General features: G+C 53.1%; 2 protein-coding genes across 2 annotated transcripts in view; one reads left to right on the forward strand and one right to left on the reverse strand.

Moving 5' to 3' along the window:
* The window catches only part of SKIC8 (SKI8 subunit of superkiller complex), a 19,229-nt gene extending 13,198 nt beyond the window's left edge, over nucleotides 1–6,031 (forward strand). The window contains exons 5-10 of the mRNA XM_019640117.1: nucleotides 831–979; nucleotides 1,198–1,291; nucleotides 2,008–2,101; nucleotides 3,599–3,691; nucleotides 4,119–4,197; nucleotides 5,752–6,031. Coding sequence (XP_019495662.1) covers nucleotides 831–979; nucleotides 1,198–1,291; nucleotides 2,008–2,101; nucleotides 3,599–3,691; nucleotides 4,119–4,197; nucleotides 5,752–5,841 — 599 coding nt within the window. The 3' untranslated portion in view covers nucleotides 5,842–6,031. The remainder of the gene's footprint in view (nucleotides 1–830; nucleotides 980–1,197; nucleotides 1,292–2,007; nucleotides 2,102–3,598; nucleotides 3,692–4,118; nucleotides 4,198–5,751) is intronic.
* A 2,287-nt stretch (nucleotides 6,032–8,318) lies between these two features.
* On the reverse strand, nucleotides 8,319–16,708 carry DNAJA4 (DnaJ heat shock protein family (Hsp40) member A4). The gene is made up of 7 exons (XM_019640114.1): nucleotides 16,475–16,708; nucleotides 12,500–12,680; nucleotides 10,982–11,086; nucleotides 10,016–10,243; nucleotides 9,665–9,895; nucleotides 8,703–8,803; nucleotides 8,319–8,609 (listed from the first exon to the last, which is right to left on the reverse strand). Exons 1-7 carry the CDS (start codon nucleotides 16,604–16,606, stop codon nucleotides 8,394–8,396), a joined length of 1,194 nt encoding a protein of 397 aa, XP_019495659.1. The 5' UTR covers nucleotides 16,607–16,708; the 3' UTR covers nucleotides 8,319–8,393.
* Nucleotides 16,709–17,386: the final 678 nt, after the last annotated feature.

A 17,386-nucleotide genomic window follows, 5' to 3' on the forward strand; every position in this document is an offset into this window, starting at 1 on the left:
GGACTCCCCTACGAGTGAGGAGAGAGAGGGCCTCGGGGCAAACCTTTCTCTCCTTTCCCTTCCACCTGAGCAGATTCAGGAGAGGGCCAGGACTGAGGGCCTGTCTTGCGTGAGAGTGGGCATGGGCGGGCAGTGGACAGCTAAGTTATCCCTTGGCCTCTAGACCCTGACCCCAAGCTCCCAAAGCTCTCTGGGATTGCCTCTGAAGAGGCCCAGAAGAGAAATGCTAAGATGCCATCAGAGGTCCATCATGCCAGCTCAGTTGTAGAACACTCTATACCCCCCAAAAGTCCCTCATGCCCATGTATAGTCCATCCGTGCTCCCACCCTCTGCCTCGGGCGCCACTGACCCACTTTTGTCTCATTTTGCCCTTCTGAACTTTATACGAATGGAATTGTATTGTCTTGCACGCGTTCATTCTTTCCGAAGCACGACGTGTTTGGCTCATCCGTGTGGTAGCGTGGGTCCGTGGTTGGCTCCTTCAGTGCTGAATAGCACTGCGCTGTGAGGACTACCATGTTTTGTCCATTGATTTACCGGTTGATGGACACGGGATACTTCCCAGTTTGGGGCTCTTGTGAGTAAGACTGCCTGAACATTCATGTACAGATCTCTGCATGGACCTGTGTTTCCATTTCTCCTGCATAGATACCTAGAAGTGGAATTGCCACGTGTTATGCCACGTGTTTGTTTTCACTTAAGAAACTGTCGAATTGTTTTGTCAAGTGGCTATAGCATTTTATGCTCCCACCAGTGTTTTAAAAGTATTTTAAATTGAGGTCACATCTTTTCTCACTGTATTTTTTTTTCCCTCCTTTTTTCTGTTCAGTGGATGCCTGGACTTTGGCCTTTTCTCCTGATTCCCAGTATCTGGCCACAGGAACTCATGTGGGGAAAGTGAACATTTTTGGTGTGGAAAGTGGGAAAAAGGAATATTCTCTGGACACGAGAGGAAAATTCATTCTTAGCATTGCATATGTAAGGAAACATTGCTCTTCTCTCTGACTTTCCACTCACTCTCCCAGCCTGTTGTCGTCCTCGGTGCAAGTTCTGCCAGGTCTTATCAGGCAGCTGCTGTGTCACTGGGGGGTTTGCCAGCCAGCCAGCGTGGCCTGCAGCCAGCAGGAGACTGGCTCGTGTTTGCTGGGGCTGGCTGAACAGGGGTCCCACGCCTTCTCCACATGTTCTCTGCACAGAGTCCTGATGGGAAGTATCTGGCCAGTGGAGCCATAGACGGAATCATCAATATTTTTGATATTGCGACCGGAAAGCTTCTGCACACGCTGGAAGGTAGGGCTCACCACTCTTGTGTGCAAGCTGGGTTATCAGGTCACACAGGAAAAATTACTCTTTCATTAAAGAGCTGCTGAGTGGCAAGTGAGCCTTAGGTTTGCAGAATACCGGTGTCAGAACCCTGAAGTGCCTCCGGGTTGTACTTTTCTCACTGTGGCTGTAACCTGGACTTAGGAGTTCTTGTTCCCGTGGGAAGTGTGCGTGGTCCTGGCTAGACGAGTGCCTCGTCTCTATCGTGGGTGCTCCTGATGAGCTCTGTGATCAAAAGCAGCTCCTTGGTGGTGGGCGGGAGGCCGGTGGAGCTGCTGGGGCCTCGGGGCGGTGAGGTAGATGGGGCTGCTGTGTTTTCTCACTGGCCTTCACGAGAACACGTGATGACCTCAGCAGCGGGGTTGGTAGGATCCGCCTCTGCTTGGTCGACCTTACAGTCAGAAACCGTGCGCATCTGTGTGCTGGCCAGGCCCCCGCAGACGCGTGCTTTCTAAGAGGTGTGTGGAGGTCCAACTAACTGGTGTGGGCAGGGAGCTGAGGACAAGTAGTTCAGGGGGAGGAGCCTGTGTTCTGAGGGTGTTTCTAAAACATCAGGACCCTCTGACTAAAGCACCTGGGCAGTGTGACCCAGCGTTACTAAATGGGACATAGCCAGTGGGGAGCCAGGTGAGGACACGGAGGCAGCGATTCCGCAGATTGACAAGGGCCTTTGTGCATTCCAGGCCACGCCATGCCCATTCGCTCCCTGACCTTTTCCCCGGATTCTCAGCTCCTCGTCACCGCTTCGGATGACGGCTACATCAAGATCTATGACGTGTAAGTTACCTGCTGAGGCTCTGCACCAGTGCTCGTTCTGTCTTACTGGTAAAGCCTGCCCAGGTCACGCCAGGCCCGCGTCTTCCAGTCACACCTCTGTCTTTGAGCACTGTCGTGTGGGGAGGCGCACGTGGCTTACCTGCTAGGATCAGATCCATGCTGCTCCTCTTCAGGCATCCTGTCTCTGGGCCCCCTGGTTCTGAGTTCTTTCAGGTGGGTAAGAGCGTGGAGAGAACGTGGGGCTCCTGCCATGGTCGCTGCACGTCAGGACGAGGGGGCCTTTTGTTGTTGGGTTGGCACACAGGTGTGGTTGCAAGTCAGTCATTCTCTTCGTTGTGTTTCCCCTTTGTCACAGCCTGTGCCCCCATCTTCCTCAGACCCCCCCTGTGTCCCCAGTAAGGTGTTAGATGCATGTCCTCGATGCTTTGACTCAGTGCCGCGATCAGCATGCCTCTGGTTCACAGCTTCTGAACGTGGCCTTCCAGTCCATTAGGTGCAGGTGGCACAGCCGTGACCGTCGTGTGTGTGTGTCCTGTCATGGTGTCACACAGCTGTGACCGCTGTGTTCATGTCCTGTTGTAGACCTGTGAGTTTTCCGGGAGTGTAAACTCAGGAGTTGGGACACTGCTCCTTCAACCTGCTCCTGGCGGGTTTTGGAGGACAGAGGGTCCAGTAGGTGTGGAATTAGAACTCGAATGAGAGCTGGACGAGGGTGTCCAGGCCCAGAGGGTTCGCGCCTCCTGGGCTGTGCTTCTCAGGGCCGACCCGGCAGAACAGCAGCAGTTCCATCCATCCTCCCACCTGCCCGCGACCTGACACGCGGGTGAGCGTCCCCACAGTGCAGATGCGGGGTAGGCCCAGGTGGAGATGCCCAATGAAGACCCTGGACTCGCCGCCTCCTCGTGGCCCTACTGCTTCCCACGGAGGTCGCCGCATACCCACCGGGGCCTGTTTGCAGGGGCGAAACTGCCGAGCGGTCAGGTCTCGGGTGCTCGCCTGCCAGAGGCGATTTGACTTTTTCAAGAAGTGAAAATGGCTGTAGCAGTTAGACTTGTGTTGTTCTTGTTAGGTTAAAAATAACCCCCAGGCCAGCTGTGCTGTAAAAAGCACACGTGGAGAGGAAGCACTGCCCCACTTGGCACCGGTTACTGTCCCGAGGTGGCTGCTCACCCCCGCCATCCTCTGCTCATCTTCGGAGCCGGCTTGCTGAGCCCTCAGAGGGCGGCTCCTCCTTTATTCTGAGCCTCTAAGCTCTCTGCCTGTCCTGGACCTTATCCTTGGCTTTTGGTTTGGGGTTAATGCCGCTGTAAAATTTTGTTTGTGCAATGGGTGATGCTCCTTCATTGACAGGGACTTTCTGAGACAGTAACACTGTCTGTCACCCTATGCACGCAGATTTGGTCCAGTTAAAGGGCAGAGTTAATCACATGCCTTCCGCTTCCGTGACTTGCCCCAGAAGTTGACATCTCGGTTTTGTTTGACACTTTCCCCTTTCAGACAACACGCCAACCTGGCCGGCACGCTGAGTGGCCACGCGTCCTGGGTGCTGAACGTGGCGTTTTGTCCTGATGACACACACTTTGTTTCCAGGTACTTATGACTCTTAGCATTGTCTAAAATGTGTGCAGTGCCCTGAAATTTGGATGATGTCACCCTTTTTTATTCAGATAGCCTTTGTTTTCTGCAGTTTTTTAAGTTGTGAAGTTAGCTGTTTTTAGCTGCAATAAAGGTGGATTCTTTTGAACAGTTCAGCTCTTAGTTTTTCCTTATAAACCTGGGCTTCTACCTACAGTTACTTAAGGGATGTTGGACTCCTGTAGAGAACACTTACTGTGAGGGCCATGCAGGTCACAGTTTGAGGGACATGGCTGCTCTGAGTAGGAAAGCCACGCAATGATGGGTGCACACACACAGCATGTAGCTGAATGAAGGAGTGTGGGATTTTCAGTCAGATTCCATCCAAATTCAAAGCAGCCTGAAAACTATTTGCTGATACACATATTCCCTTTTTAACTAGTTCGTCTGACAAAAGTGTAAAAGTCTGGGATGTTGGAACGAGGACCTGTGTACACACCTTCTTTGATCACCAGGATCAGGTATGGCGTCATTAACATTTAAATTCTTGGTCTGCATTGCCAGCACTGCCTGACCACTGTGCCACACTTCCCTACTGCTCAGATGCGGATGTCCGGCCGGCCATGTACCTATGAGCTGTCTGCGGTGTGGAGGCTGGGCACGTGCTGGCCCTATGCGGGCCAGAAAACATGGCACAGCCTCCGAATGCCACGCTGCTGCCTGGGGCCCCTTTCTGGCTGCTGCCTGGCCACACCGGCTTAAGCAGACCTCCTCCCCGAAGCTCCCGTTGCTTAAACACAGTCATCACTTGTCATCTTGGGAGCTGTCCAAGGAAATGATGGGATTTTTAAAAATATCCTTGAAGCCAGAAATTCTTACAGGTTGTTTGACTTTTGTGATATTGGTAACTTTTGTTGAGACTTTAGGTTAGGAAAAGGAGGCTCTGTGCTCGCAGGAGACCACCTCTGTGAACGTGACCGAAGTGGTAAGGGCTTCACACGCGGCTTCTCAGCCTCTACCTTGCACAGGGCCCCGGGGCGTCTGCTGCAAATGCAGGTGACGTCCAGCAGCCTGGGAGGGACCCGGGTAGCTGCATCTCTGACCAGCTCCTGCTGAAGCCGGTGCCGCTGGTCCCAGCAACGTGGAGTAGCAGCAAGGGTCTCGGGGACTGGGCGCTAAAAATCAAGTGCCCATGGCAGTCAGTACAGAGTTGGCTTTTAAGGTATTTTAAGTGTTTCTATGATGGTCCCACAGATTTCCCCTCTTCAGAAAGCCATTTAAGTTAACTGACCTAATTGCTTCTGCATTTTACACTTCATCTCAAAGCCTTGCCAGTCAGCTGGAGGGGATTTAATCTTGACGTCCACTCCAAGTCCTGGCTGACTGTTGTCTCGTGTGTGGCGGACAGAGTGTGGTGCTGTCTCAGGAAGGGGTTTAGGGTGGACATGAGGCCATCACCTGGCCCAGTCACAACACAGGTCAGGGTGGTCAGGGTGACAGGCTGACCTCATGAAACTCCAGCCACATCAGTCTGTCTGGGAAGGTGGGAGTCTGCTAATTCAGCTCACAGCAGACCAAGTCAGTGACCCACGATGCTGAGTCATCTGGCTCCTGGGGACAGGCAGGCTGCAAGGCCGTGGGGGTGGGCACAGGAGTGAGGTGGGGCGTGCCTTGCATCTGCGGGCGTCCCTGTAGGCATGACCTCAGGTGCTGGTGAGGCTTTTCTTCCTGGAGCCATGACAACCCACGCCGCCGGTCCCTGTGGGCGCCCTCTTCATGGCATTAGGTCACTCCCTGAATTTTGAATCTTTGTCAGGTGTGTAGGAATCTCGAGTCGTGTTTAGAAATGAGGTTTTGTGGCATTTGGGAGGTGAGGGTAGTGACAGGTAAGCAGTAGTAGTGGAAGATGACTGGCTAAAGAAAGGCTTCCCTGCCCTGCATTCTCACTGGTTCAGTAGGCGTGAGGCCACCGCATCCATCGTGGTGGTTTTCTAGTCAGTTTAATGAGAACGTAAGGACGTTTGTGCATGCAGAAGGAAGGCATTCGTAGAACATTTTTTTCTTTTTATTTACAGGTATGGGGAGTAAAATACAATGGAAATGGCTCAAAAATTGTGTCTGTTGGAGATGACCAGGAAATTCACATCTATGATTGTCCGGTTTAGACATCAGTCTCCCAGGCCAACGCTGCAGACAGAATGTATAGACTGAACATGACATTCCTTATCTTTCTAGCTTGTTTGAAAGAAATACAGTATTGTAGCAAAACCTTAAATTTTTTAGGTACAGTATGCATCGTGTCACGTTTTATTGGAAATGTTGTTTGCACTTGAACATAGAGTGTTAAAATGCAAACCGATTCTTGACCACACTTCTTCCCCATCTGCCCTGTTACGGGCACAGCGGCGACAGGAAGTGGCATCATCGTGTGCAGTAGAGTCTGTCACCTACTGACTTCCCAGCTCGCCCTGGGATTCCGGGGCTATCACGCAGGAGGTGGGACAGGGCGGTCTGAATGGGGTCCTGGAGGAAACAGCAGTAGACTGGAGGCAACGTCCTGCTGCCCTCCCCATCTGGGCATCCTTCTCTGTGATGTGTTAATATGTTCCTGCCACACTGTCGCCCTGCTGGTTTTAGAGAAGGCCAGCTTGCTGGCAGACATGGCTGCCTTGACAGTGTGTAGGCTCGAGCCTATGCCGACTGGACTGCAGCCCTGCCTGTCACCCCAGAGCGCCCGCATCTCAGATGGGTCTGCGTGTGGATGGGAAAGGCGTAAGTGGCTGCCATGCTGAGCTCATCCGTTTTCCTGGCCACAGCTTCAGGGGTCTGTAAGTCAGGCCATGTGCCTGTACCTCCTTACCACTCCCTTATCACACACAGCCCTTGCCACTCCCTCTGCCTGGAATGTCCCCTGCTCCGGCCTCAGGGTCCTCCCCGTCACTCTTGTTCTTCACAGCAGTTACCACTGCCTGCAGGGCGCATTTATCCCCCAAGTGGAAGCTCCATGAGTGGGAACTTCATCCCGTTACAACCGCCAGTACGAGGCAAGCTGGCCCCTAGGCATCTGAGCTCCAGAAAGTGAAACACCAAAGCCATTTCTGTCATACCAGCTCAACTTTAATTTTGAAGTGACGAGTGTACAGGGGGAATAAGTTGAAAGCAACACCCTCCTATTCCATTTACATGACGAGAAGGAACTGGATAGAATTTTGCCCCGTCGTCCACTAAACAGTTGTCCAGCAACAGTGTATTGGAAGCCACAGCACAGAAAGAGCGCGCCTTGCACTGCGGTCCCCTTGTAGATTGATGTTCACACAGGCTTCGCCGGAAGAACAGGTTTCAAGTCTGTCCTGGCCAGTGGCCACAGCAGCGCAGGTGGGCTCTTCTCTGCCTATTCTGAGCAAATTATGCTCACCCCACCCCACCTGTCTGAGCTGCCCTTTGACCCTCGCAGGGGACGTCCCTGGTCTGAGTCGCATTCGCAGGGGCTGTATAACCCAGCGACGGTGGGTCTGACAAGTGGCCTCTGCTTTAACCCAGCAGCTTAGAAGGTAGTTTTTCCCCATGACTGTTGTGGGAAGGAAAGAAACAGTGATGGGAGAAGGTGAGGCAACCCTAGGTTTAAATTGTGGTCTACCTGCCAGGAGTAAGGGAACGGCCAGCATCCCTCCAGACAAGCCATCATTCCCACCCGGCTGCAGCCAGCCCTCAGTGGAGCTGGGTCAGATCCATCCTCAGCGGAACGTCACCACAAGCAGGAAGCCCCTGTGCATGGCTGTTTGCTGAGGGGAGGGACCTTTGGAAGGGAGCTGGGCCTGGGAAAGTGAGTGGAAAACAGGTGTCCTTTGCCTCTCCAGACCCTCGAGTCATCCAGGAAGCAGGCTGTGCCGCGGGGACAAGCCACCAGCATTCCGCCATGGCTGCTGGGGACACGGAGGGTGTAGTTTTCTTTACAAGTAAGCACTTTGGTGGGAAAGCACTGTAAAAGTTGTCAACAGCAAATCATGAAAACCACAAAGAACAAGGTGCTGGGGTAAACAGTTCTATCAACGTTTCATTTAAAACACGGGTCTGTCCTCACCATGAGGCGTGGAAGTTCCCGGAAGCTTCCAGGAGATGTGATCAGATACACTCACTCCATTCCAGCCACTCGGACACAGAACACTAAGAACCGTGTTGGCCCTGCAGCCCAGTCAGCGCCAGCAGGCACTGGAGCCAAGTCCAGTCCACAGATGTGCTTTGATTCTGGAGGATCAGCTAGACTGTCGGCTCAGAAGTGTCACACTAGCAGCCCTGAGACCATGCCCTCAGTGCCTCTACCGTGGACAGGGGGGCAGGGGAGGAACCCAGACCGAGATGGGCAGCGCGCCTACACGGTTCCTGGAGGTTTACTGGGGCTGATGTGCTTTACTGGTGGAACTGAGTTATGGCAAAGCCACTAGAAGCACAGTGTCTGTGCGGTCACCGGCACCTCCAAGTACCCTGAAGATGTAAAGACAGATTCCAAATGCAGACTAGAGCCGATTTACACTTAAGACGTTTCAATATAAATTAAGCTATAATTTAAGTTACAACCAGAAGAAAAACCAAAAAGACACTCAGCAATGAAGGATGCTGAACACACACACAGGACACCCAGACAGGCCATTACAGCAATGTCACTTTCATTGTGCCAACATTACATTCATCGTGTGCCCGACCGGCCGGGCCGCCCACCTCAGGCCGTCTGGCACTGCACCCCACCCCGGGGCCCGTCATCATCCTCCTCATAGGCCTCCCTGTGCTGGCGCCAGTTATGATCGCTGGGGCTGAACTCCGTCAGCTCTGCCTGGTCCATGTCATCGGTGACTGTCACTTTCTGCCGAGGAGGGAGTAACGCCTCCAGCTGAGGAAGCCTGTCTTCAGGAAGCCAGTGCTTCTCGGGAAAGATGACCTGTAAGGGCAAAGTGGGGGTGAGCAGCTGTTTTCTCCCTTCCCAGTGCGGGCACGAGTAACAGTCCCAGGAGGACGGAGCCCGTGCACCTACCAGGAACTGTACGATCAGCACCCCTCTCTCTAGGGGTGCTTTGTAGATGGGCATCCCTTCGTTCTGCACGCATTTCAGGTCCCCGTGCTTGATCACTTCGCCTGCCGCAGAAAAGGGGTCGTTACGAAATAGAAGATGGAGGGTGGCCCGAAGAGGTCTGTCCCGCCCCCTAACCTAATCCTCAGATGCCCACTGTGGCCAGCGAGGGGACCAGAGCAGCACTTGTCACAGCCAGCAAGGGGGTCGAGAGTGCCTGGGTGGCTTGGCCGCCACACCTGTCCAGACATGATTTGATGTGGACAATTTGCCTGAAGTGCTCTTCTGAAAGCTTCAAGTCAAGGTCCTAGCCTGGTCCTTCTCCCCTTTCCAATGTGCCTACCATCCCCTCAGCGCCTTGTGGGCAGGTGCCCTGCTTGCCACAGGGCCTCACCCTCCCGGGAGCTGGGAGCCTCACACATCTACACGAGCCAGCAGGCTGAGTGCTTGGCCAAGAACCCTGTTGGTCCCTCAGGCGGCTCCCCGCCAGCCCAGCCTGTGCAGTGTGCCCACAGGCAGTTTTCTGCAAGCCTCCAAGGGAGGGGCTGACCACCAAGGTCTCTTTTCAGGAAAACTCAATCCTTAACACTCGCACATAACTGTAACACAGAATTAGCACAGAAGGCCACGGGATAGAAAAACCACCTGCTATTGGCTGTGTTTTCTCATCATTCAAAATTAACTTTTATAAAATTTAAGTTAAATGGGCAGTTTCCAGTTAGAATTTCAGACTCTTCCCCCTCCACTCTGGATTTTTTTTTCTAGGAGAATGAAAACTTTTTTCAAGTCATCAGTGACGACCTTCAACTTAAGAGTTCAAAATGCACTGGCTTGTGCGATACACGTCAGCCTTAAACATGGACACAGCAAAGGGCAGCCTTAGTCAAACACGGGGCTACTCCAGCACAGCGTGCGTCTGAAACTACCTGACTTGGACGTAATGACAAGGGTTCGGTCGTCCAGGGTTTTGATCGTCTTTTTGAAGCCACACAAGGCTTCAGAAAGTTGGATTTTCATTTTCATGATGATGTCGTGGCCTCGTCTCTGGAAGACGCTGTGGTCCTTCTGGTCCAGCACAATGATGACGTCACCAGGCTCCAGCTCAGGCTCCTGGTCGCCTTCTCCATGGAACACGATCTTCTGTCCGTCTTTCATGCCTGTGGGCCACCATGCGTCTCATTAGCCGTTTGTCCTAAAGCCGCCCTCCTACAAAGCCGTCCAGAGGACTCCCAGCATGGGGGCATGGCCAGCCCTGTGGCGCCCCATGTGCACCTCACCTTTCTCAACGTGCACCTCCATTGTCTTCTTCTCGCGGATCACCTTGGCGCCCCCGCAGCCCTCACAGCGGTCCCTGGGGTGGATGCGCTCCCCCTGGCCCTGGCACTCGACGCACACGGTCTGGATCTGCTGCACCATGCCCGGCCCAATATGCTGCACGTGCAGCTGTGTCCCGCGGCCCTTGCACACCGGGCACTTCTCCACAGACCCCTTCTTCCCACCAACGCCTGCGGGGGAGGGAGAGGGCAGAAGTAGCCGCTGGGGTGTCAGTTCTGACGTCACAGTGACGAGCAAGGGGCACAGTCTACGTGACTCTAGCCAAGCAGACCATAACCAGCTGTCAGATGGGATCCCAAACGTCTGTGCCAGGCCAGAGTACTGCCACAGCTTTGTCACAGCCATGCCCACAGGTGACCGAGTAAGCCCTGTCCCTGGGGTGGTGCCCAGCTCAGCCGGCTCGCTGTGGGACATGGTGGAGCTGACTCATCTTGAAAAATCAAACTTCACAAGATTACGTTAATTACATTTACAGCTACGTTAGGGGTCAGTCAGTCTGTATGGCCAGCTGCCTGGTTTTGTAAATAAAGATTTATCGGAACACAGCATGACCATTGTTATCTGTGGCTGCATTTGCACTAAGCTGAATAGTTATGACAGAGACCACATGGCCCACAAGCCTAAATGCTCAATGTCTGACCCTGTACCAAACACGTTTGCTGACCTCCAGGCTGGCTGAACTGTCTTGATTTCTAAGTCTGTAAAATAATTGTCAACATACTAAATAAATGTGCAGCCCAAATAAAACTGTACAGGACCAAATAAACAAACTTGGCCCTCAGGTCACCTGTGTGCAATCTGTGAGCCTCACACTGGAAAAGATACGTTACTTTTCTCAGAATTACAAAACAATTGTTTATAGATTGAAGGGATCAAACTTTGAGACTAATTCAAAAATTGATTCTTACCTTCACATTTCTCACAAATTACATTTTTCTGGAGGACCAATTTCTTTGTGACTCCATTATATAAATCTTCAAGAGTTACGGACAACTGATGTACAACATTCTTGCCTTAGGGGAAGAATGGGGAGGAAAAAAACCGTTAGTGATACTGTATTTGATCCACCCAGATGACACACACTCTGCAGGGACTCAGAATTGCTGTGTCCTTCGTTCCCTTCCCTGTGGGGACAGTACTGCTGTCATTACACCTGGCCCATCCCTCCGGCTCTCTGCCAGTGATGAGAACGAACACCCTTTCTAGCGATGAGCTAATTAGTCATTTATAGATGTCAACACAGAGACTTTCCATCTCCATTTCCAAAGGACAAATCTGACAGACCACTGAGCACACCAAAGCAGTGAGCTCCCTTCCCTCTCGGGTGCATGAGTGCATGGCAGCTGTTCTCTGGACCTTTAGTTGAAACTCTTCCTTGACCAGAACACCCTGTACTTGTGAGCCCTTCTGGGAACTTTATCTGCCGGAATCTTGTCGTGCATTTAGGACGGTGGGCCTTTAATCTTTGGAGGGAGTCTGTCTGCTTGACGCCATGCCAGCCTGTTGGGACCAGCAGCACCAGGACCCTCACTACTGCCCATAAGGCTCACGCAGGCACTGCAACAAGGTGTCCTTGTTTACTGGCTGTCAGCTTTGAGAGATGACTTCATTAAGGGTGAGAAGTTGTTCATCTCAAGACAGCGAGAGGGCTGAGCAAGAACTACCCAAGGTCTAATCACATCTCCGTGGTCAAGTCCCCGAGCAGGCACATACCCAGACGACAGGGCAAGGGTTATTCCCTGATAAACACTGCTTTCAGCGTCCTGTTCACGGATTCGACAGCCGAGCTTTTTGAAGCTCAGAGTCCATTACAGTGTGAGAGCAGTACAGCCGTATTCATCCAGGGGCCTCTTGCTACCCACACCGCCCTCCTTAAGCCCGGACACAGCTGCTGCTTTTATCCAGGACTGTAATAAGCTTTGATATCTGTCTGGTTTTGAGGGCTAAACAGTTTCTCAACAGCAAACTGAACAGGGAAAGGGGGCTATTAGAGACCACTGGTGACAGAAGTGGCAGGAGGTAAAAGGTAGAAAAATTAGGAAGAGCAAACCCAGATCAGCAGCCTGGGGCTGTTCGGCTCATGCAGTACCAGCCAGAGGTCCGCAGGCACGGGAAGGGAAACTCACTTGGCAGAGGCACCACTTAGGTCCCCTTGGACACTCGGGCTGATCCCAACAACAGAAAAAGGGCAAGACGAACATGACCTTCCTCCTTCCTACTCAGCACTCCATCTGCTCCTTTCTACGTGGTGTTTGCAGGGTGACAGGTAATTACTAAGTGCACTAAAACATTCTAGGCAGCCTGGAATACTAGACAAGTGATGAAGTATCTGAAGTGAGGGATCCCAAACCCTGATGACTGTGCCCTATAAGGCATGATCATCCTGGAAGCTGTGCCACCTGCTCGGTGTCCTTGAAAGCGCTCACCTCTCCTCTCTCTCGCCATCCGCCCTCCGCCACCAAAGAACATGTCAAAGATGTCCATGGGGGACGAGAAGCCGGGGCCGCCCGAGCCGCCCTCCTTGATGGCCTGCTCACCGCCCTGGTCATAAATGTCCCTCTTCTTTGGATCTGAAAGCACTTCATATGCCTGGGATATGAGCTTAAACTTGAAAAGAAAAAGAGCGATTAAAAAGAGAAGGTTTGAGTTGTGTCATGAAGCAAATCCACAATATGAATGCAGTGACAGGTATTCTGCACCCAACCCTCCAAACTAACTGGTGTGTCCACTACCTGGGACGCAGGGCCCAGTGAGCCCAGCCCAGGCCAGGACCCAGGACCCAGGACCCGGGGCTGCTGCTGGCTTCCCGGCCCATGAGCTCTGCTCTGTGTTTACCAGCAGAAAGTGCACAGACATCTCATGAGCACTGCTGATGCAGACACCGTGCAGATGTGCACTTCTGAGCTTCCCCAACATCCTGCCCCTCCTGTAGTCCCCCCACATCTCACTCACTGGCAACGTCAAAACCTCATTTCCCCTCTCCCTCCCATCTCATCTGTCAGCAAATCCTTTGGGCAGGCCTTCAGGCTTCTTACCGCCAGAACCCAAGACAGACAACACACCCCAGGTGTCACATTCCTACTGTGGCAACCCAGCTGTAAACCCAAACTGAAGGGCATTCTGGAAAACTAAGTGCCGTGTGTGGTCCTGCACTGGGAAAATGGCTACACGGACACTGGAATAACTGAAGAAAGGTGAATTTTTCCCCTCAGCGTTACGCTGCTTAAAGCTGATCATGGTTTTGTACAAGACGTAGTTTTTCCTCGGAGAAACACGCTGAAGTATCTAGGGCTGAGCAGTTATGATGTATGCAACTTACTCTGAAAAGCTTTAGCAAATAATGACAGAACATTAGAGACAGGTAAACATTTATGATGGGTGAACGGGGTGAAGGAAACGCACATGCTCCTTGGACCACTCTCATCTTTTCTGTAGGTAGACGCAAGTTTTAAAATCAAATCAGAACACTCTGAAATATCCCAGATCCATCCCTTCTCACCATCACTGTCATGCCTGCCCTGGCAGTGACCTCCTCAGTCCCACCCCATCTTCCGTCCTCACACCCCAGCTTTCAGTCTGTTATCCACACAGCAGCCGGACCAGCCAGCTCATCATGCCAGACCCTCCAACGCGGGCTGTTTCACTCAAGTAAAAGCCCAATCTGAAGCTCTCTACCTCCATCGCCTGCACTTGTGCCCCTGCCACCAGCCTCCTGCTGAGGTTGCACCCACTGCAGTGTCAGCTCTGGCCTGTCTACCACTGTATGCTCAAGCCTAGAATGGTATCTGGCCCATGGAAGACGCTTGGCAAATACTGTTAGACAAATGGCTCAGTCCTGGGAATTCAGAACTGAACAGATGAGACAGGATCTTGACCCTCCAGAGGTGGGTCTATGAGACCCATAGCTTAATCTATGAGACAGATGTCCACATAAACATCCGATAGCACAGCTGGCTCCATAAAACAGAAAGCAGCTCTATGAAGATGGAAACCAACAGATATACTAGGTTTTCTCTGGCATCATAGATCCCTGATGGAGATCTAATAAGTAACTAATAAATAATAAATGATAGCTAATAATAGCTAATAAATAACTGGGTAATTTAAAAAATTAAGTCTTAAAGAGATGTCAGAATCATACTCAAGCAGCCAGATGTGTGGATATGTTAATTCTCACAGCGTTTCTGCAAAGAAGCAGGTACCATTCACTTTCACAGCAGAAAAATTGAGGTATCGCGATTAGGTGCCTGGTACAGAAGACCAGAAAGCAACTAGGCCAGCTGCCCCCAGAGAGTTCCCGGGCCTGTGTGTAGGTCAGGGACGAGGCAGATACACTTCATGAGAAGGTCCACCAGAAATACCCACCAAATATTCTGGATACTTGAAAGACACTTGGTCTTAAACTGAAAGTTACAATGAAATTGGCCAAGAGACCAAACTCATCTCAAAAGCTGGTTAGGGTGATAGCCAAGAGATTACACCCCTATCACTGCCCCTGAAAGGGACAAGCTTACTGACCCACCGCCTGACGGCCACAGATGAGATTAAGTACCGACTCCATAAAGAGCGCCTGACGACAAACACAGGCTGCCCAGTGCTTAGCAACACAAGACAACAGGGCACCAAACAAAGACCAACACACCAAAAGCCGTCACAGTTGTCCCAGAGCAAGGGGGAGAGGACTGGCATAATCTATTTTTGAAGAGACAAACACAGTGACAAGCTTTGGAAAAAAATAAAACGGTTCCACCTATGACATACAGTCTTGCACAAAAAAGAAAAGGTGTACACAGTATGCTTGGCGCACAGTAGGACCTGGTGAATGAATGAATGGGTCCTCTCTAGGGAACTTTACAGCAGAGTTTCTATCATCCCCTTTGATTTCCAATCCAGTTTCCACTGATCTCCCAACTACCTCTAATGTGCCATTGTAGGCTCGCTCCTCATCCCACAGAATTCTCTACCAAGTGCTCCTTCTCATGACACTGCCATTCATTCAGCCAGAGAACAAGTTGAGCACCTACACTGCACAGCTAGTGGGCATGGCAGTGGGAAATGCAGGTGTCAAACACGGAAAATGCACTTTAATTTCGTTCTCAGCTAAAACTGCTTCCGGGAGGCTGCCTCTGACCCACCTACACAAATGGAGTACAGGTCAAATCCAATTTTAAACAGCTTCAGAACACCAAAAGCAGACTCCCCCCAGCTGTATGCACACAGCCATGAGCTGACTCTTGGGAAGTGCTAGGAGATGACCTGAAACCAGGGTCAGAAGGCTCTCCCACGTGGCCTTTAGCCGGCCTTCTGACATGTGACATCACAAGTCTGGATGCAACCTCCTTGAAGGAGAGTCTCACAATCAGGTACAGTGAATTTAGGAGGCACGCCTGTGAGTCACTGACAGCACATACAAAGCCAGTGACTTTAAAAGCTACAGTGAGCCACGCGAATAAAGATGAGAAAGAACGCCAGTGAGTAACAAACCAACAGGAAAGCACTTAAGCCTGTGACAGCCACATTCAGCACATGTGGCGAAATTCAAACATTCCACCATCACTGGTGCCTCCCCGCCAACCGTCCGTGAGCAGCTTTCTCCCTGGAAACAGCTGAGGCAGACAGGTATTTTGATCCTAGTGGCATTTCCCTAGTCTAGGTGGGTGATCTGTGACTTCAAAACTGTTCGGGGTATCAGCTACTCTACAAAAGCCCCGCCTCGCCCAAACCATCTGGGACATCTAAAGTTTTATGAGAAAATGGCAAGAAATGAAAGGTGTTGTGGAAGGCCCGCACGCTTTCACAAGGGGCAGTGCCCAGTCCTTCCAGGTACGGAACTATTCAGGTGGGTGTTGAGCCTCCTTGGGGATCAAAAGCTGACTGTGAACAGGGTGAAAAGATTCACTGCGGTCTCTACTATGCAGAGCATTTTTCAGTATCATCGGTAGTTGGGATCAGCGGTGGGTCATTTGTCACAGAAAGCCTGGAACATTTGTATAAAATGATGTGCACGGTTAAAGATCTTCGTATCCCTGTTTAATCAAGAACATGTACCATTCCGTGTCCGACCCCCTTTATCCGGGGGGAGATGGGCACACAGACCACATATTGAGAAGGACCCAGAGTTTGTCCCAGGACCCCGCTCAGACATACGACACTCGTCCTGAGCTCAGGGACTCCGAGCCCAGTCGTTCTACGCGGTTGTCCCGCAAGCGCACTTGTGGCGGCTGAGCCTGTTTCCCACGGGTTCGCCCACGACCCCCTGAGGACGAGCACCTGGCCAGCCCCGGCCCCGTGCGCCCCCTGCTCCGTCAGCCCCGCCCCCCGTCCCGCGCCCCCCGGGCTCCGTCAGCCACGCCCCCGCCCCGCACCCCCTGCCCCTGGCCTGGCACCGCCCGCCAGCCCACCTTCTCGCCCTCGTCGGGGTTCTTGTCCGGGTGGTACTTGAGCGCCAGCTTCCGGTAGGCCTTCTTGATCTCCTCGGGGGGCGCGCTGGGCTTTACCCCCAGGATATCGTAGTACTGCGTCTCCTTCACCATCTTGCCCTGCGGCGCCGGCGGGCGACGCCGCTCAGGAGACCGCTCAGCGCTCCGCCGCCCGCCGCGCGCCGGAGCCGGTCACCTCACGCCTCGTCTCCGTCCCGTCAGGCCCGGGCCTGGGCGCGTCACGCTCACGTCACGCCGCGGTCGCGTCCCGCTGTCGTCACGTCACAATGGCGTCACGGCCCCTCGGTCGCTGCGCCGTCAGTCGCGCCCCCCTCGGTCCTATCACGTCAGCGCGGTCCCCTTGGTCGCAGTCCCCTCGGTCGCGGTCCCGTCCGCCCCGCCGGCCCGCCTGGCCCGCACTCGGGCGCCAGCGCCTCCGCGGCGGCTTTTATTCGGCGCGGGCGGCCGCTTCCGCGGGAACGGTGACGCCACAAAGGCCCAGAACCTTCGCGGAGGCTCGCGAACGTTCTCGGCCGCCGCCTCCCCGGAGCGCCCTTCCGCTCGGGCCGCCGCGGGCCTTGCGGGGTCGGTGCGGTGGGGGGCCCGGTGGGTGCGTGTTCTGTGCGGCCACGGGCGCCCGTGTGGACGCGCCCCCCCGCGCGCCGGGTCTCCCCAGTGCCCACCCCGGGGGCAGAGGGCTCGGCCCGCCCTGGGGACCCGGGGACGCGCCCGACACCTGCCGTCTCCAGACCCTGGACCGACGGGGGCTGTTCACTTGCTGCTGCTGCTTGTGCGTTTCCGTTCGTTTTTGCGCGGACGTGTGTGCATGTGTGCGTGTGTGCGCGTATACACACGAACGCGAGGAAAAAGTCGTTAGAAATAAGCAGGTGTGGA

Source organism: Hipposideros armiger, unplaced genomic scaffold, assembly GCF_001890085.2.
Source record: "Hipposideros armiger isolate ML-2016 unplaced genomic scaffold, ASM189008v1 scaffold_48, whole genome shotgun sequence".
NCBI classification, from domain to species: domain Eukaryota; kingdom Metazoa; phylum Chordata; class Mammalia; order Chiroptera; family Hipposideridae; genus Hipposideros; species Hipposideros armiger.